At 36.9% G+C, this 21,812-nt stretch overlaps 1 protein-coding gene across 1 annotated transcript in view; it reads right to left on the reverse strand.

The window, feature by feature from the left end:
* Positions 1 to 6,775: 6,775 nt before the first annotated feature.
* frmd8 (FERM domain containing 8) overlaps positions 6,776 to 21,812 on the reverse strand; it is a 28,328-nt gene continuing 13,291 nt past the window's right edge. Inside the window, exons 6-11 of the mRNA XM_028804168.2 lie at positions 21,294 to 21,460; positions 18,745 to 18,966; positions 17,314 to 17,437; positions 16,257 to 16,406; positions 12,126 to 12,324; positions 6,776 to 8,217 (exon numbers count right to left, since the gene is read on the reverse strand). Coding sequence (XP_028660001.1) covers positions 8,099 to 8,217; positions 12,126 to 12,324; positions 16,257 to 16,406; positions 17,314 to 17,437; positions 18,745 to 18,966; positions 21,294 to 21,460 — 981 coding nt within the window. The 3' untranslated portion in view covers positions 6,776 to 8,098. The remainder of the gene's footprint in view (positions 8,218 to 12,125; positions 12,325 to 16,256; positions 16,407 to 17,313; positions 17,438 to 18,744; positions 18,967 to 21,293; positions 21,461 to 21,812) is intronic.

Here is a 21,812-nt window from a genome sequence, read left to right on the forward strand (position 1 = left end):
GAACAAAATACACGGCGGCGCATACAACGCGCTTCGGAAACTCCGGGAGAAAAAATGTCTTGGATCAAAAAACGCAAAGCTCAAGTAGCCCCGTAACAGAGACATGCCCAAATGGACAGACACAATGAACGTAGACGCATACAGCACGCATCTCAAAGTGCTGCATCGAAACAAGCACGATTTCAAACCAAAAGAGCTCGCATCGCAGGCATACAAAAAAGGGAGCGAAGAGACAGAATAAATGAACGCAGACATGTACAACGCGCATATGAACTGCCAGAAAACAAGCAAGCAAGACTCCAAAAGCAGAAAGCTCAACTGACCGACATACAAAAACGGACAAGGCTCGATACAAACAATGCACGACGTAGACTGAAACGGACTTTTCGCAAAGCGGAGGCGAATCAATTAAAACTCCAAAATAGCGCGTCACAAATAATGGACATGCAACAACGTGGCACTCAAACGCCACAAGCAAAACATGCCCGTCACGGACATCAACGCCAGACACCTGCTAAACGCTTACGACAGTTGGCTGACAACGCCTTCAATAATAAGTCCACTATTGAGGAAAATTCATTGGGATTAATGAATGTCATTTGCAATCATTGTCATTCACTTAACTTCCCAGAAGAAACAACTGGCAATACAAATAATGAATTTACACGTTGTTGTCAAAAGGGGCAGATTAGACTGCCTCCTTTACATTCATATCCTGAATATCTACAGAAGCTTCTAACTAACGATGTGCCTGAAAGTAAAAACTTTATGAACTGCATTAGATCCTACAATAGTTCATTTGCTTTTGCATCTACCGGAGTACATATCAGGCCACCAAAAGGCAATGGCCCATACTGCTTTCGCATATGTGGACAAATATTGCATTGCATTGGAACAGTGCACCCTGAAACAAATCAACAACGCAAATATGCACAAATCTACATCCTAGATCCAGATGAGGCAATCTATCAACGAATGAACCTTCCTGAAAACAAACAATGCACAGAGCTTATAATGAGAAACATCACTCATGTCATAAACAATCACCCATTAGCTAAGTCTATAAAAATGCTACATGAAGTTGAAAAGGAGGCCAATACAAAAGCAAATGCAGAAGGTATAGCAGCAACTACAATTGCTTTAGTCTTGATAAAGGACAAAGAACAAGATCCAAGACGATACAATCTTCTCGTCGATATCCTAGAATTGACCTTACAAGTTCGGACCTAGAATTACCTTTTACATTGAAACGCCGACAGTTCCCCATTAAACCTGCATTTGCCATGACCATCAACAAATCACAAGGACAAACCATGGACAAGGTTGGCATCTACCTCTCTGAACCCATTTTTGGACATGGACAACTTTATGTTGCCTTCTCACGTGTTCGACGTTCATCTGACGTTAAAGTTAAAGTTATAAATGATCCATGCCAAGGAAGACTCATTCAAGGACAAGACACCATCTTTACTACTAATGTTGTATACAAAGAAATATTCCAATAAAACATTACTCTATGCCAAAAACTTTATTTTTTATTTCTATAGGCATCATCCAAACCTGCACACTATTCTATATCTAATTCATACATCTCACTCTTTGTCATGCCCCAACGCTAGGGGTTGGCGAGCAGGGGGCGGAGCCCCCTAGTAAGGTAATAATGAACACATGTATTTTGGTCCTCCCAAACAGAAGAGAAACTTGTTAGTCTGATGTGTCATATTTTTTGTACCATGACAGAATGGAAAAAAGAAATGAAAAGACAGGGATTGCTGCTGATTTCTCTGTTTCTGTTAACTCTTTATACAATGCCAGCTCTATCAGGCAGCATGTTTTAGTGGTCAGAAAAAGATTAGAACATAACATAATATGACATTGCTAGTGATTTTTAGTAATGTAAATTGACCTGGTTTGGCTACGACATCAGCAATTGCAGTCGGCCAGTCTGACCTGCCCAATAACTAGAAGTTGCGTAATGTGACATCAGCATAAAGGATGCCAACTGTTAACAAATAAAATCAATGAAATGCTTTTAGGCAGCCTCATTATCCACAGCTCTACCTACTTTCAGTTATATTGTAATTATCATTTTTTAGGCAGCTTAGTAAAATGAACCTTTCACATAATACAGTACATACGTAGGGTACACAAGGAAGTACAAGGAATATCCCTGGCTCTGAGGCTAGGGATATGCACTGGCAATCGGAAGGTTGCCGGTTCGAATCCCGTAAATGCCAAAAGGGACTCTGCTCTGTTGGACCCTTCAGCAAGGCCCTTAACCTGCAATTACTGAGCGCTTTGAGTAGTGAGAAAAGCGCTATATAAATGCAAAGAATTTTTTTTTTTTTTACAAAGTTAACAGACTATAGAAAACACAATTTAGTATAGAGCACAAAAAGTTTAGTACTGATAACGAATATATCACAAATACTCAATAATTTAAGAGCTGATAAAGTCAGCAAGAAAAAAAAAAAAACAAAGAGAGAGAAACAGAATGCTTAAGCAGGCCGAAAATGCTGCATTTCTAACAACATCAGAACAGCACTTCTTATGATCACAGGAAGCTCATTCCATGGCTTGGAAACATTATCTGTGAAACAGAATACATCTGGCGAGGGGAGACACAGTTAGTAGGTAGGCAGAGGCAGAACAAAGGCTTCTTTGAGAGACATCTGGAAAGACCCGAGACTGGAAAAACTGAGGAGCAGAAGAATGCTGGTCAGGACAGAAGCTTGATCCTCATAGTAACAGGATAGCAGTGGTGAGAGCAAAGCAGTGGAGAACTGTGGGAAAGAATACACCAAGTCATGCAGTAGACTTCTGAATGAGTCGAAGAGGTCAGGCAGCAGCTGCTAGGAGAGAATTTCAATAGTCCAAGTTAAAGAGACAACAGAAGACGGAATAAGGACATAATGAGGGAGGGTCAGATCTTGTGATTATTAAATATAAGGAAGCATCAAGATTACTAGTGAAATCTGGTGTTCAAAGGGGAGAGTCAACTAAGATCACAATGGCATTGATGATGCAGGGACAGTTAAGAGTTTTAACATGTACTATATCCACAGACTATAATCTAAACACTATTCGCAGTTGTTATGCCATATAGTAATGCAATAGTCAAAATGACAGAAAGATATCATAGCATGCATAAATACTTCTCAAATGTGTGTGATTAAGTAGCTGCTTTGGTCTACGTGCATCTCATTAAAATGTACAAATTAATCATTTAGCTTCAGTTAACCTTGTGCTACCAAGCTCCTGAATTGATAACAGCAATTTTATCTTTTTATTTTCTCTTACTGTCTTTAGTTCAGTTTCTTTTGCTGTCTCCTTGCAACCCTGAAAATTTAAAATGGATGAAGTGGAGTAAATTGGGAGTTGGTGTAGCAAACTGCAAACTTTTTAACGAGTGTCCCCAGATGTGTATTCTCATTCAAGAATTGTGTCTGGCCCAGAGAAACTAATAAAATGGTAACAAAATGTGAGTTTGTCAGAGTGCTTTGTCCAATGCTTGTTCTCTAAGCTCAGCTCATCCAAATATTGTTGATTTGTGTCTTGGTTGGGTAAATTGGCGGTATGTTCCATTTGCTTTCACTTTGCGGTTCCTTGCAGTATGGAATTACTCCTTCTTATAAACAAACCAGTACAATCCTCTAAAGATGGTATCCACACCCCACAATGCAATGCGATGTGGTGCATCACTCATTCCCTATAGCACAGGAGACTGTCTGAATACATCTTCTATAACTAGCGTGAGAGAGCAAAGGAAAAATCATCCCAAGTGCAGCCAAAAAATCTGCCATTTTTGCTCATTCAACTGAAAACTAAATGAACCATTTTTTTTTGCTATTTTCAAATGAATATTTTCAGTAGCCAAAAATGTGGTGCATCCCTAGTATATAGTAGTGAAACTCCTATAACATGCAACACATCACCACTTAAATTCCAGTTTAGTAATCAGACAACACAAGACAGGCTTACCCGATGTTCAGTTGTACTCCCAATTCTTGAGCCATGTGGAAAAACCTGAGAAAAAAACTCCAGTACAGTGAGTTGGACTCTGAGGTAGAGGCTGAGGTGATGACAGAGAAAAATGTGGTCAACGTAACATGCACATCTGTATTGAGGACACTGAGCGGGGGAGAACAAATCACAGTATCAACAGGACACTCCACACTGACAGTGACTGGGCTAGGAATGGAACTCTTACACCACCATACTAGTCTGATACACAGTACGTAATGTTGAAATATTTGTCAAGGAAATTGTATTTAAACAACAGACGTTGACCATAGCGCTGTACAGTTTCCATCAATAAACTTGTATTTATACAAATTGTAACTTGTCTAGTATAAATCACTGAGCCCAATGAATGTAATGATTTTGGAATAGCTATACCTTTTTTTTTGTTGTTCTTTATTTCGCCTTATACAATTTCTTGTATTAGGAATTTGTTAATTTTTGCATACCCCTTGGGGTCAGAGTGCAGGGTCAGCCATTGTACAGCGCCCCTGGTGCAATTGCAGGTTAAAGGTCTTGCTCAAGGGCCCAGCAGAGTAGGATGTCTTTTGGCAGTGACGGGGATTCGAACCGGCAACCTTCTGGATACCAGCACAGATCCTTAGCCTCAGAGCCCCCACTCCACTTTCTTATTATTAATTTAAATACACTCAAATTTTGCATTTTTGATAAATGCAGCAACTTGAAATATGTTTATAGTCACTGGATTATTAGTTTTTATAATTAGTAAATAACTTTTGATTTAAATTTAATATGATTTTACTTAGCCTAACTGGTTATGAAGCAAGTTAAAAAATATCAATTTTATATTTGTAAATGTTGAAATATTTGCTTGTTGTTTTCAATATGAAATAAACAGACATGCAATCTATTGCTGTAAGAAATACATCATATAGGAGTATAATATATGTCAATGAGGTAATAAACTGAGTGGTTGCAAGCCAAGGTCTGTTTTTAACTGATGAAGTATAGAAAGTAAGAGCACCTGCCAAGGGAGAAGCAGCAACAGCAGATTTGACGTTAAGCGGCAGCAAGAGCTAACACAAAGGTCAGTTTTACTGGCAACTATTAATTCCAGTCATGGCTAGAGGGGGTGGCAGCTGGCATGGATTGTGGAAGAATTAATAATAGACTGAACTTTGCCCTGTGAATAACTGAGTCTTGGATGACGAAGGAAAGAAAAGCAGTTCTGCCCAACAACACTTTCTATTGCAATGTGCTGATGAGATGAGCTTTTGATAACGCATAAGTTTACATTTACACTTATACCAGCAACTAATTAATAATCCTTTTAATCTCACCTTTTAAACCGGTTGCAGATGGCAAACAACATATGTTCTAACCTTTATGAATTCACACTTTCTCTTGATAAAGAGGTTAAACAGTACTGAGAACACAATATATATGCTAAAATGTGGTTACGTTCTTATACTGTCTGATGAAAATCAATGTAAAATTGTAAAAGTAAAATGTATTTCAATAAGGGTTTTACAAATATTGTTAAGACGTCAATGCCAATGTGAAGAAATACAACAGAGAATGAATGTAGCCAACAGCACTTTAATTTGTTACAGTGGAAGCCCTTATTATTACAAAAGCAGCTGACAATTATGTACACAGAATCACAACAGATATTATTGGTACTCCTACACCCACCCAATCCAGTTTCAGAAATTGGTTGTACTGTATCACTGGTTAATGGGAGCCATCACCCATTGCCACCAAATCAGTTAATTAAACCTCTGAAACAGTAGGAATGTGAAACAGTCCAGTGTCAAATTGCACTTTACCTGACTTTTCGGGATACACAAACGGTATGCATTCTGAAACACTGATTGTCTGATATAAGCTAACAGCAGCAGTAGTTACAGTACTTAAATTCATATTTTTTCTAATCAGTGTAAGGCAGGTCTATCAGAGCTTTGACTTGGCTTTAGAAAATATAGATCTTATTAAAATAATTATCTAAAAATGCTAGCCATTGGTAATTCTAACACTCGTATCACATTATATACAATATGAACAGTTCCTTCAGAAAAAGCTGGCAATATGGATACAGTATCTAAATATTAAAAGGCTACTTCAAAAACGCCAATTAACATAAACTCCAGTTCTTTCAAAGCCTTTCTCTGTGTGTATTGTGTATGTTACATTCTACTACAAAAAGATATCCTGATATTTTTTTCTACATATAAAATAGTTTAAACAAATTGATAATCACAAGATACTGCTGAGATTTTCAGACTACATCTTCCCAAAGAAAACAAAACAAAAAAAAAGACTAATTTGCACCACTATGTGTTTGCTGAACTTAATCTACTTGTTAGTAATCTGAAATGCTGAGTTGCTGGATTAATCCACCACAAGTAGTAATTTTTAAGGTGACGAAAATCAAGAAGGCAAAAATAATAACTTTTGAAAACGTGCCCCAGCATGCCTTGTTTTCGGATTTAGAAAAATATTTATTTTAGCAATATTTTGAAATGTGAGATTTTTTTTAATATATTACCTTTCATCACTTGCTTTGGCATTTCAGAATTTAATCCTGTCAAGACATTACAAGGTGAAATGTTGGCAAAAAATAAAGAAACATTTAAGTTAAGTAACTATCTTGGAACTTCAGAGCTTTTTGCTCTGTCATTCCTGTTCCATCTTCAGTCAAAGTTATAGCAATATCACAAAGAAGCCTATAAAGCAGTTATGTTACAAAATGCATCTTAGGAACAATTTTATTTATCCAAATAATAGTTTATAAAGTGTTTTTAATGATAAATAGTAATTTGACCATTAAATGCTTATTCTGGATGCCCAAGTCCAATTTAATTTGAAGTTTATGTGAGTCTACAATCGATTTCACTCTTTGGAAAAACAAAATGTTAAAACTTGTATCCAACAATTTACCTGATGAGGAAAATGGCTGTCAAACTGATGCAGGATTTTGTTAATCCACATAACAAACTTTTTGTTTTCACTCTAAAGTTCAACATTTCTATAGATATATTTAAGCTATTTACATTTTTTTTAAATCAGATTTAACAGATTGATTTAATACTAAGAGTTTTATTGTTAAGGACATGGGTGAAACCAGTGAAGGCAAAAGTGGCATGTAATGATAATAAAATAAAAACTACTCTAATCCAGTTTTAAGGCCCATTAAATTCATAAACATATCAGTGCACTTAAAGACGTTTGTGTTTCAAATATGTAAATGTGTAACTATAATCTAAATATTCAGCCTCCTGTTATATCACACATCATTATTATGCAGGGGGAAAACCACAGCACAAAACTATCTGGAGGAATCTTCTTACTCTTTTGACAAACCATAATATTCACACGTTTATTGCACAAATAAAAAAGTAAATATATATTAACACACAGGACTACTATCATTTAACTTGGTATACTGCAGACTGTTTCAGATTGTTGTTCACTCAAATTCACTTTTGTTAAACTCTGAATTACTTTACTTATGTCTGTAGTGTTGCTGCCTTTCCATTTTCCTTATTTACCACAGTATTCTCAATGGCTGTAAAGCTTCTCGCCCTTAAAGGAGACATGCTATATTTCTGAATGTGTTCTGGGAGCTATATTATAGCAAACCTATTCTGACAATCTAGGTGGTAAATATATAACTAATCTTATTACACTGTAAAAAAAAACTGACACGGCTAACAAGTTAATGCTTATACATAAGTATATTAAACAAAGATTAAATATTGAGAGTAGGTCAACATCTAGCTAATGGTATAAAAATTCATTTTAAACACACTATAATTTTAAGTTAACTGTTTCCAAGGGAAATAAACAAAACATATTTTTAACAAAAAAAAAAAAGATATGTAATCAAGTAAGCAGCAAATCTAACAGTATGTAAAGTTACAGTACTGCATCTTACTGGAATGTGGCTCACTTGTCCAGTAAGTAGCATATTGGTCCACATCGTCAAACTCTTACATTACCACCCTGGTAATTCTTGTCATCTTTCATCAAATGTCCATTTGGTCTCACAGAAGCAGGAATTTAGAGTTGTAGACAGAGGGGAGGGGATGTGGGACAGCGGAGCAGCTTTACGACTTCAGCCCTGCTCCAGGCTCTCAGACACCTGGACTGCTGTGTATGCCGAGGAGCTGGGAGGTGCCTGTCTGGTGAAGAAGGAAGCTGCTCTCTTTGGTTTCACACGTTTGATCTCTCTGCCTGGGGTGGGGGGAAAAAAAGCTTTATAAATCAAACTGCACAATTGTCAACATAAGCGTTAACTACTAAACATTACTTAAATGGAAGAAGGACAGTGTAGGTATATTAGGTATATTTTTTATTCTAAACACCTAGGATTAAGAAAGATAACTGAAATGATCTAACATTGAAACAAACCACATCAGAGGATGAAGCAGTTGAAATCTAGGTCAGTACATAAATTGCACCTTTTCTGCCAATACAAATTATTTAGTGCATAATGTTTATCAAGCTTCAAGGTGATACAAAACAGAAAACTATCATAGAATACAGCGGCAGTACCAAATTGGAGTTTTTGTTCTTAAAAATAATAATAATAATAATACATTTTATTTATAATAGTGCCTTTCCCATGCTCAAAGAGCAATACTCTTAATTTCTCTCATTTCGCAGAGTTAGTAAATTATTCTCATTGAGTCCAAACAGAGTACTGTAAATCACAGTAATTCCACTGTAGTACTAGGGTGTTGTACCGTGTTAGCCATTATGAATGTAGAGAAAAGCCAAGCAAAATGACACCTTTTATTGGCTAACTAGAAAGATTACAATATGCAAGCTTTCGAGGCAACTCAGGCCCCTTCTTCAGGCAAGATGTAATACAGAAACTGAAGTTTCCTATGTTTATATACACACTCTAGGACAAGAAACAACATTGGTAAATATTTACCAATGTTGTTTCTTGTCCTAGAGTGTGTATATAAACATAGGAAACTTCAGTTTCTGTATTACATCTTGCCTGAAGAAGGGGCCTGAGTTGCCTCGAAAGCTTGCATATTGTAATCTTTCTAGTTAGCCAATAAAAGGTGTCATTTTGCTCAGTAATTCCACTCAAAATCTACCTTGTCTCAGATGAGCCAATATATCCCTTCTGACTTTTCTTAAACATATTAACATTTGTACTGTGTAATTCAGGTTTGATTAAAGGATAACTTTGTTATTTTTGAATTCAGTTATTTTTTGACAGTCGTGGTATACTGTACATTCAGTTGCCCAGGACACTTGTGTTGTTAAGTGAAGCTGAGTATTTTTTATACAGAATACTTTTTCTCATGATTTGTGTGTAAGTTATACCCCATGAAATGTTTTTTTTTTTAAACATATGTGAACATGTTAATTAAACAGTATCTGTTATATTAGATCACCTTTATCAATAAACATCATGCCACATTTATTTTGTTGTCCACTGTATACCTTTAATTAAGCATAAATGCAAATTTTGCATTTGGAAAACATGAATAGACCCTTACAATTATCACTGCCTCAGCTCCCTAAAATTAGAGTCAGGTGCACCAGGTCAGGTGCCTATGAGTTTAGGAAGGGATTTAAAAAGATCACTATGAACAATTATAAATCAATCATTTCACAATCCAGATTTTAAAAAACTTGTCCAGGCCAGGCCACCCCAGTAATTTAAGCAGAACGCAAGATGCTGAAAGAAGTCTCTATGAACAGCAGAATTTTAGCACAGAACCTACAGTTAGCTCTTGTCATTGCTAATGTCAAAGGAGCATGAGTCTACTACTAGAAAGAGGCTCCACAAATTAGATCTACCTGGAAGGTGTGCCAGAAACAAACACTTGCTGTCCAAAAGGACCATTAGGACAATAATAATAATGTTTGAGCATGAACACCTAGGCAAAGATCAGGACTTCTGGAACAATGTGCTGTAGACAGATAAGGCAAAGATACAGTTATTTGTTCACAGTATCAGAAGACATGTTGTTTGGAGAAAACCAAAAACCACATTTGACCAGAAGAACCTTATACCAGCTGTAAAGCATGGTGGTGTAAATGTTAAAGTTTGGGACTGCTTTACTGTATCTGGGCCTGGGCAGCTTACCATCACAGAACCCACTATGAATTCTTCACTGAACCAGTCAGTTGACACTTGAGGACAACATACGACTATCTGTCAGAAAATTGAAGCTCAACCAAAAAAGTGGACTCTGAAACATGAAAATGATTTAAAACAAAACCAGAAATCCACTAAGGAATGGCTGAGAAGAAAGAAATGGAGGGTTCTGGAATGGTCAATTCAAAGCCTGGATCTGACTTCCCTAGAGATGCTATGGGGGGACTTGAAAGTGGCAGGGCACAAAAGACACCCCTCAAGCATCACACAGCTGAAAGAATTATGCTATGAGGGGTGGAAAAATGTTTTTTCCAGTTAATGTGAAAGACTGCTAGATACAGCAGTTATAGGAAATGACTACATGTGGCTGCTTCTGCCAAAAGGATAATACCAGCAATGAAGAGACAATGATATACTTAACTTTTTCAACAACTGGAAATAGCAGATCCGTTTATTTTTTCATTGAATAAATAATTGCAAAGTCAATTTTTATTTTTTCTCCCAATTACATTACTTTTATGTAAAAATAGTGTGGGTATCTAGTGTGGGCAGTATGTTTTACTGGTTAAGGCTTTGGACTTCAAACACTGAGGTCGTGAGTTCAAATTCTGCTACTAACACTGTGCGACTATGAGCAAGTCACTTGACCTCCCTGTACTCCCATTAGGAAACCAAAAGAAACATAACCAATTGTATCATAAATATTGTAAGTCACCTCAGAAAAAGGCATCAACCAAATAAGTAAATGTAAATGCTGTCTAAATGGAGGTTAAATGTCCAAATATCCAAATGTCCAAATATGTTATAAAAGAAAAAGCATTTAATGGGGTGTACTTCCTTTTTCACATGTCTGTGTGTATGTGTATATATAAAATATATATCTGAACATTACAACAATCATTAATGCAAGTTTGATCTTTTTTTTTTTTCTAAATAGGTTTTCATTTCGACATCCCATTAAGTGCTTTGAGCCACATCATGTGTATGAAAATGCACTATAGAAGTAAATTTTGTTTTTACCCCACAAATAAAGTTCATGCTGTTATGCATGTGCATCGGAGGACTCCTTCACTGGCTCAGTACAGGTATGAAATAACCAGCCTAGAGGAAAGGGGGCAACTATCACTAACTTTAACATTTCTTTCTTCTAACCCTGCCCCTACCGATCCGGTCGCTTTAAACACTGGCTGTCCCTGGAAGCCACATCTTACCAGGCTAGAGCAAGCTGTAAGTCAGCACTCCAAGAAGTGAACCTTTCTTTTTCCAGTTTATGCAAAGCCCCAGAGCAGGGAGTAGCATGAGGTCACACAATTTCTTTTTTCCATTATGAAATCTTTTACCTTCATCTGGCAACAAATAAAGGGAACGACCCGGCTGGTATTTCAAAAATTCTTTGCATTTGAAACTGTTGTTCCACTGTCTGACCACAATGCTTTTGTTGGACTGCCATCATTATATTGAAGAGTGTGACTGTAGATGTGTGCATTGATCATGTCACGGAAATAGTCGGAGAGTGCCTGGCATGCTAGAGACCACCAGACCTCTTTCAGCACATATTGAGGCTGCATGGCATACCATTCCACAAACACAAATCCAACAACCGTTCCTGTCCATGCTGGACCACATGCAAGTGATTATTTCCGATTGTGCTGAATACACTAAGTTCTGATCATTGTGTGTTCTGCATGCGTGACCCAGCTTTATTTCTTCTCACATACCCAATGTAGTCTGCAATGTAAATATCGCTTTGATACATCTGTTTTTTTTCTTGGCGTTTCAATTTTAACGGCCAGCAGTACAATTCAGTGATACACAGCATAATTAGTATTTATGTTTTAGCTATAATGAAAGATGATACTCTGGCAAAACTGTATTTAATTCCATCCCCCATAAGGTCTCCAATTTACTTTTTATTATAATGTTTTCCAAGTTCTGAAAAACTTTATATATATATATATATATATATATATATATATATATATATGCAATAGATTTAAATGAAAAAAACATGTTTTACCATCATCAACGTAGTTAATAGTTGCAAGGTTCTGGATCCGACTACATACAACGCTGTTTTGCCGTTTCAGTTTCCCCCGCTTCTCTACCACCCGTTGTGATGAATTATTGGAGGTTGAGGCATCACCTGTCTCAAGCCCTGCCACCTCCAGAGAACTGAGCTCCAAGCAGTACTCAATCAGCCCACTCATTAGCTCTGCCTGAAAAGCATAAATAATTTTACTGGAAAAGTAAAATACTGTACTACAATACAAAACTGCACAGGTTATTCATGACACCACTGTTTTTTTTTGAATGATTCAAAAGTTTCACATAAAATATTTGATGGATGATCTGACAATTACATCTACTACTAACCAACAGAAATTCTTTTTTTCCTCGGTTATATAGGAACATAATCGTAATCAGCTCTTATAATGTTAACATTTACTATTTCCAAATATGGGCAAACATAGATTATCACCTGTTGAGCTGTCTTCTACACACAAAAAGGACATTTTTGGGCATTCTTTGTGCCACATATAAGATTTGTTTTAAGCAGATCTGAAATTATGTCAATGAAGAACAGTTATAAGGATGGGAAAAATTAGGCTGAATATTTATAAATGTGAAATTTGATAGAACGTGGAAAATAGCAGATGCAATAAGGATCAGCTCGTTTTTGAATCCGTTTATTTTATTATAACTCAAAAACACCAGAGGCTAAATAGGAGCCGATTCTGGATAAGACATCAGTCCACTGCAGGACACTCATCTGTAATGGGCCAGTATACTGTAGAAGCACTCATTCACTCAACCCACATACTCCATGATTAGGCTGGAGAATGAAAACCAGTTTTTCATGTGCTTCTTGGATATGTGAGGAACCAGAAGACCGTAAAAGTCAGAGAAAATGATTGTAACATACAATTCCATACATTGAAGTTATCTATATTAAAAATTGAGTTGAGAAATCTTACAATAGCAGCACTAACACCTGACACTGAATTGTGCACATATATCACATCTACTGAAAGCTTTCATGAAAAATTAATCAATCAATTAATTAATCAATCAATCAATAAATCAGTCTGCTGCAGTTCTTGCCAAACCACAAATAACATATATACATGTTTGGATATGATGATGACAATAATATTAATAATAATAATAATACATTTTATTGATATACTCTATAATAGGTAGAAATGTATGGCATTTTGATTTTTTAAATGTAAATTTCTGTGACCTGTGTGGTAATAAAAGAGTAGAGTAGGTAGAAAGTTCTTTAGTATCTGTTATGGCAAATACAAATTTTTATACAGTACTGTAAATCAACTATTTTTGAACAAATTAATTAATAAGAACCAAGACCAAACAAAAAGGTAGCATATGTTGTGGCTGAAAATGATAATGGTATTGTTTGATAAATAACAGGACTGTGGATTCGGGAGTTTCATCTGCTTGCTAGATAAGTAATTCATAAGTAAATCAATATGTTCTAAATAAATAAATAAATGCTAGTGACATTACATTGTACTGTAATTATCTTTGACCTTGTTTTACATAGACATATACTTCTTACTTACATTCTTTCAAATAAAAAATGTTTAATATAGGGCTACTCATATAGCCATACATAAAACAGTATATGCCAGCATCAGGCAGTCTCAGCCTATCCTCATTTTTACTGAAAAGTGTAACAGAATTGTTAAGTGGTATACAGTAGTACATCATTTAGAGGAATACTAGCTATAATTTGAAATTGGTAAGGTAAAAGACTGACAAAGTAATTCTAATATGAATTTAAGTAACTTTTATGCAACTCTGCATTAAATTATTAATATTGTAAACATCTTGCAATGTAGCTACAGGAACCTGTAAACCTGTGCTCAGACAGAGACTGCTCTAAATGAGATGTCCTACTAACTGTTGTAAATTTCTGCTATTATAACAAGCTGAGCCATAGGACAGGATTTCATGTTTTGTGTTTACTAAACTTTGTACTATCTGGTTAGTTTTTTAAACTACTAAAATCAGACATGTACCATATCCACTATTATTATGCTTCTTCACTGAGAAAGTCTTAATGTGTTTTGCTGGCAAATATTAACAACTATGAGCTGCAAAGGATGGAAACCTACCAGAAAAAAAAATTGTATGTGTTATGTTCATTTACTGGTTCATAAAGTTAAATTGAAACAAAACCATCAGCACGCTAAAATGAGAAAATGCTACTGAGGACAAATTTGCTTTAATAGCATATTTATCTTTTTGGTGTGAATAAAAGTCTTACTTTTTGAAGCAGAAAACATAGCATAAGGCATAAAAGTAAGCTGTACATTTCTGCATGATCCGTACTGCTCAGACAGTTCACTAGCATTGTAACTTGCATTATACTTGGCGTGTGAGTTATCCTAGAGTGTGTGGAGGTTACTTTAGCTGAGGTTGGGAGCATGTGCTGATAGCACGTTTCCGTACCCACCACACAACCTGGATTGGGACTCAAGTGCAGCGAGTGACACCTCAGCACCACACTGAAACAGTATGAATGACAATCCAGCTTCCAACCCCCATGTTTTCCCTGCAAGTTGGAGGACCAGCTTGCAGGGCTGGATGCAGGTTAACGTCATATCCAGGATGAAACAATTGCAGGTCAAGAGCCCAATGGGGTACAGTTACTTGTGGCATTTACGGGTTTCAAAAAGGTAGCCTCAGAGCCACCACGTTAACTGAATGGAATCAAAAATGCAAATACGGTAAATAGAGAAGAAAGCTCACCTAACACAAACATGACAACTGAATAGGCAAAGTTTGCTTCTGTATTCAATTTCAAGTTCAAATTTACACTCTCCGTCATGGCAAAAATAAAGCTGTGCAAAATAATGGAGGTTTGCCTAGTTTGATGTTAGTTTTCATTGGTTAGTCATTAAAATGTTACTGTGGACATTATGACAGCTCTACTCAAATAATTTATTGGTATGTGCTCATTTGCTGGCATAGAATGTCTTACTTTCACTGGCTAAGGTGAAGTTAAGTTTCTCATTATGGTACCTCATATATCTTAGTGTCTGATAGTACTGTGCTTTAGAAACGTCAGGTGCATTCTTGAGCTACAGGACCAAAGAAAAGAATCAGGCCAGCCAAAACCAACATATTTGTGGTCCAACTGTACGTAGTGAAATATGTTTAAGCAGATTCCTATTTTCAGGAAAAAATATATATTGTTTTTGTTTTTTTGTGCAGATCTAACAGCTCAAGACAATAATCTTGTATTGTTCTCAAAATGCTGGTCAGAAATTCACACAAAAAGAGCAATGTGTTCATTCCAAAAATTCCTACAGCACGTGAATAATTTTGTACGCCTGTCTCAGCATCTTTTTCTTTCACTCCCTTCCCACACTACTTTGAAATGCTAATTGGAAAACATTACAAACAGCTAAACTCTTACTGAACAGACCACAAAACGCTACAGAATAAAGAGTGTATCACCACTGCCTAAATGCAAAAATGACTGAAAAACTGCAAAATGCACTGAGACTTGCAATGGGCAGCAACACTTTGTACTCTCTCTTGAATAAAGTTTTCTTTATTCTCTTAAATGGCAGCACTTTCACACTATGAGTTATAGCAAAATTAGACTATTTTTTTTTCTTTTTTTAATGTGTCATCCTAATAGCTTCATTTTTCTGAACAGTGCAAACTTTTTATCTTAAAACACAATTCAGACAGGAGCTATACCCAAAAACAGGCATCAAACCATTCACAAACCTCCTACTAGCACAATATCTCTCTAATTTTTTTTTTGTTTGTATTAAATTATATATTCTGATTTATTTAAATATTTGTAATGTATTATTTTCAAGTAGGAAACAAGACCTCTAGCTAAGTAAATCCCACTTTGATATAATATAATAATACACATTTTAGGCTGATTCCAGTAATGTTTTAACTGTCCACTTCCAAAGTAAATATTATTTTAACATCCAGTTAAAATCTGTTCTGAGCTTGGTATGATGTTAACACACACCCCTTTATACATTGCGACAGACAAAAATGCTGAAATGACTTTCCCAGATCCATTCAAAAATACAGACCATAAACGGACTTCCTCACAATAAGTTACAACTAGTACCTCAAATAAGATACTTACCTGTTTGGAGTAAATCTTGAGAAGTTTGTTAACAGATGTTCCTGCCTCCTCCCCATCAAATTCTAGCCACAAGATGTGGGTGTCATCTTCTTCCTCAGGGTATGTGTGGTCCCAAGAGAGCTCATTAAAGTGCAAGCCCAAAAGAACATGCTGTGAAAACAATAGCAAAGATGTACTAACACTCCAAACAGCATGCGTATACAGTAATGGCTACTTTATTGTTAAATGTTTGAAGATAAAAAAAACCTGACTAAATAGCAATAAGCAAGACTTTCCTTAAGCATAGCCAAAGGTGAGTTTAATTCTTTTACAGATATTGTTAATCCATTTTATTCAGATTTTAATTAATACTTTTGAAAAAAATATTTTTTACATTTGCATTTGTTTCCTTAGCAGACACTATTGTCTAAAGTGACTAACAAAGAAGGTCAACATAATAGAATAACATCAAGTGTAGCGAGGTAGATTATAAAACTTGAATACCACAAATGAAGAGCTGTAAAGCTACCATAATAAAAAATTATCAATAAACAATTTGACAGATATTTACAGAACAGTAGAGTTAAATGTAAGGTTTTAAGACAGTGGCAAGACCAGCAATGATGTATGGAGTTGAGACATGGGCTGTAAGTAAAGGGCACAGGAGAAGAAGTTAAATGTGGCAGAAATGAGAATGTTAAGGTGTATGAATGGAGTTGCAAAGAAGGACAGAACCAAAAAAGAGAGACAGCAACAAAACATGGCAGCATTATCTAAGAAAGTACAGGAAAGTAAGTTAAAGTGGTATGGTTATGTGATGAGGAGAGACAATGAATATGTGTGCAAGAGTGATGGAAATGAAAGTAGATGGGAAGAGAAAGCGAAAGAGGAGGTGGTCGGATAAAGTAAAAGAAGATCTGAAGGAAAAGGTCTTGGCTAGCGAGGAGGTGCAGGACTGATCAAGCACATCAACACCACATAGAAGTGGGAAAAGAAGTAGGGTTTTCAATCAGTGGGGCTTTTGCTTCAGTTTGTTTTTCAAACATCTTAAAAGCAATGATGAGGAGAGAGCATCTACCTTTTCTTTGATATCAATGACATAAACACCTTCCAGGCTAATGGCAATGAAAACAGACTTTCTACCCCCTCTTTGCAGGAAACCTTGAACTGGTTTATCAATCTCTCCAGTAAAAAACGCACATCTGCAAAAAATAAAGTCACAAAACATTGAAGATGATATTTTTATAAATGAAATTTATACATTAAAAAATAAGAATCAGATAGAACTGAAAGTATGGAAAGTTAACAATCCACCCACTTATCATCTGTTTAAAACAGGTAAGCTACTTTAGTGTAAAGATGTGCCCTTTCCACTGCTTAAGCCAACAAGCATGCAAATAGGGTACCCTGAACACGTCAATCAATAAAGTAGTACAATATTTACAAATTTCAAAAACTGTCCTTAGATATGAACAATTACTGCTTTTTTAAATGAAAACAAAAGTCTAATAAGAAGATCCTAAAATCTAATCAATTGGAAATGGCAAAAACAACTATAAAAAGTAAAGTGGATATTAACCAAAATATGAAAAGTCGACAGTGAATAAGAAGTTGCAAAGATACATGACAAAGCAAACAGAGTGTGTTTTAAATTCTACGGATATCTGCTGATGTTTTCACACTTAGCAATGTGCTATGAAAAAAGATACACCATTGCATATAGAAATATTCTTCACCAAACTTATTACTAGGAACGTTTGGCATTTGCACAGAAGCAAATGATTGTCTAGCGTGCTATTTACATTTTATTGATTGATTAGAAGAAACAAACCAATACTTAATGTTGTTTTAGTTAATACTGGATTAGTTAAATCTCAAAAACCAGAGACTTCTTGTTTCTCAAATGATATCACAACCCTCTCCATATACTTTTCAAAACATGAAAGTGGAACTCTAAATTTGTGTTGTAGTTCTTGATTATGGTTTTCTAACAACATGAGATATGAATGATTGCTAGAAGGATGTTAAACTATCGTTTGTAGATTAAAATCATTTAGGCTACTCTTGAGTAGGTATTATCATAAATGTTTTTATGTTTAAGAGAGAAAACTTTGAAACACTGAAATGGGAAGACTACTGTATACTAATAAAAAGCCCAATTAATTCTATCTTTGTGGTTAAAAGTGAAGTCACGTTTCAGACACCTTGTGTTCCATCGTCGTTACAAAATTTACACCTACATATGACTAATTACACATAGAAGTTACCTACAAAATAAACTGCTTGATAATTTATAATTATAACTTAATGTATAAATTGGTATAAACATTCTGAACATAATGATCACCCAAAAAGTAAGCTTTTTTGAATAATTATAATAAAAAAGAAGCAATTCTGGCATCAAATTACCTTTTTAAAATATATTTACAACAAACTTTTAATTCCATTAAAACAAAATGAAGGAGTAAATGTCAATATCATATTAATTCTGTTTCATTCAAAGACTTACCCATAGTAAGGCAACTGATGGCATAAGTGCAAGTAATCCTGTAAGTGCTTCTTCAACCTTTGATCCTCTGTGTAGTCACTGGGATCTGTGATGGTCTGATAGGCCTGTAGCAAGCTTTGCTCAAGATTATGCTGTCGAGCACCTTTCCCGAGAATTGCAGAAAAGAAATTACCATGGCCTCGACGACAAAGGTGACTTGGAAGGTAAGAGTCCAGCTTCTCCCTAGTTATATCATCAAAATCCAAAAAAAGGTCAGATGTATCATGTAGCACATTTGATCATGCTCCAGAACACTATTCCACTGGCACAATTTACTTTAATAGAAAAAAGTTGCATTTCTTGGATTCATGGCTTTGTATAGGTCAGGTTCAGGTCAACTTGGGGAGCTTGCACTGGTACAGCGCGTTGCCACACCCACCACACGACGAAACAGCTCAGGATCCTGGTTGGCAACCCCCAAGGCAGACACACGGTCAAGTCCCACACTCCTGAAATGACCCTCTATCTGCTGCAGACAGGTGTTACGTGGGAGTCCCCTTGGCCTGGTCCAGCCACTCTGGTCTTCAACAATGAGGATCCTGCGAGCTGGATCACCCTCGGGGAATTGCGCCACTTGGCCACAGTGCCATAACTGACACTTTGTCATAATGCAGGTCAAACCAGCAGTACCCAAGGATTCTCTGAAGAGACACAGTACCAGAGGAATCCAATCTTCATCTCAGGTCACTGCATAACATCCATGTCTTACAACCATATAGCAAGACAGGAAGCACCAGGACTTTAAGGACTTGGACCTTTGACCTTTGCATAGATATCAGAAGCGCCATGCACCCCTTTCCAACGACCTCATGACCCCCCCCCCCCATGCTCTCCCAATCCGTCTACCGACGTCATAGGTGAGTAAACCTCTCGACAAGGTTGACACTCTCTCCGCAGACAGAAACACTGCTGATGGGTGTGCGTAAGAGGTCATTAAAAGCCTGGATCTTGGGTTTTATCCAGGACATTCGTAAGCCCAGACACTCAGACACCTCACTCAGTCTTTCCAAAAGCCCAGATCAGAGCCTCCATTGACTCCATGAAGATAACAACATTGTCAGCAAAGTCAAGATCAGTTAATTTTTCTTTACCAACAGATGCCCAAAAGCCGCTGTACCCCACGACCTTGCACAACTCCCAGTCCATGAAAGCATGAAACAGAGTAGCAGCAAGAACACACTCCTGACGAACCCCAGAATCAACTGGGAAAAACGCAGAGGTTCTACTTCAACTCTGCACAGAACTCACTGTACCAGTGTACAGGCCGGTCATGATATCCAGCAACCTTGAGGGGCTTCCACGAAATCTCAGGACGTACCACAGGGTGCTCGAGTCGAATGGTTTACGAAAATCGACAAAGGCTACAAAGAAACTCTGCCGATATTCATGTTTGTGCTCCATGAGAACCCTCAGTGCCAGGATGCAGTCAATGTTAGGCTTCTTAGGTGTAAAACCAGACTGCTCTGGTCACTGGTAGCTTAGTAAGTGATCCTATTGAGGATGACCCTAGCAAGGACTTTACCCAGTACCGAAAGCGATTGCCGCAATCCAGGCAATCAAGCTTCCCTTTCCAGATAGGGATGACAAGTCCCATTTTCCAATCAGTTGAGATGACACCAGTCACCCAAACGGAAGCCACAATTGCTTGCAATGCCAGGAGGACAGCCTTGCCACCAGCCTGGAGAAGTTCACCCTGGATACCATACGTCCCTGCAGCCTTCCCTACCCTCAGTTTGTTCATCACCTGTGCAATCTCAGTGAGAATGGGTGGTTCACAGCTAATTGGAGGATCAGCCTCAAGAACTGTGGACCCCGAGATATCCAACGACCTAGCCGGAGGATCAGCTTTAAACAGCTGCTCAAAGTAGCCAGCCCAGCGGGTCACAACTGTATTGTCATCCGTAAAGACCGTTCCATCAGCCGCTCTGACTGCAGCTCTCCGAAGAACAGATTCAAATATGCGTAATGCTTTGATTCCTCTATAAGCAGGACATTTGTCACTAGACCATAGATGGTGTGTCACTTGTTTACAGATTCCTCTAACGTACACCTCCTTATCTGCCCTCGGAGCCCTCGCAACCATCCTTCTCAGTTCCTGGTACAGACTGTAGTTGCCATCAAGCCCTGCGCTGCAACTACTCTCAATGATATCCAGAGTGTCCTGCAAGATGAAACACCTTATTCTGGGAACACTGGTAACACCAACACAAACCTAAGCAACCTTCAGGGTCTTGTCACTGAAGGTCTCCCACATCATATTAGATGTGATACGGGAAACCTAATGGCTTTGTACTCACTAAAAAGTGAAACTAACACTTTTTTAATTGATGATGTAAAAAATCCCTGTCATACCATGAGATATCTTTTTGCCCTTTTTTCAAATTAATACTTGAAGTGCACCGTTTTATCAAGTAATTCCACCTATACATTTTCCACCTTACTTAGAGAACTATGATCCTGAATTGGACTAAGCACAATTGATCAGATTAATGTAGTGTACAGAATATTACCTAAGCAAGCCAGTGCAAGACTGCTGTTGGCTGAACTGTCCCAGCTCTATTCTGCAGGACAGGGCTCCTAACCTCTCACAATCTTCAATATCACATGGGTATCGCCCATCAAGGATATTCATTTTGGCCTCTTCATATAACAGTCGAAGCACGCTCTCATCCTCTATCTGAAAAGTGCAAGAAAAAAAAAGCAGTACAAATGAAAACCACCATCTGAATAAAATACTGATAATTAGACATATAATGTCATAAACATAAGTCCATCCATCCAAAACAAATGTAGTCAAACGTGACTTTATTAGGAAGAAAATATAAAATAAGAATCTGCACTAACAATTTCTATATTTTTGCTTACAGGGCATACACAGCTGAAAGGAACCAGCTTTTTTTAACAAACAGAACACTAATATTTTACTTCAAATCGTCCAAATGTTTAAGACAGCACTAAATAATATTTCAAGTCATCAAGAATGCATTAGTGAAAAATGTCAGATCCATTAAAGTGCTGTAATGCCAAAC

Source organism: Erpetoichthys calabaricus, chromosome 1, assembly GCF_900747795.2.
Source record: "Erpetoichthys calabaricus chromosome 1, fErpCal1.3, whole genome shotgun sequence".
Taxonomy (NCBI): Eukaryota; Metazoa; Chordata; class Cladistia; order Polypteriformes; family Polypteridae; genus Erpetoichthys; species Erpetoichthys calabaricus.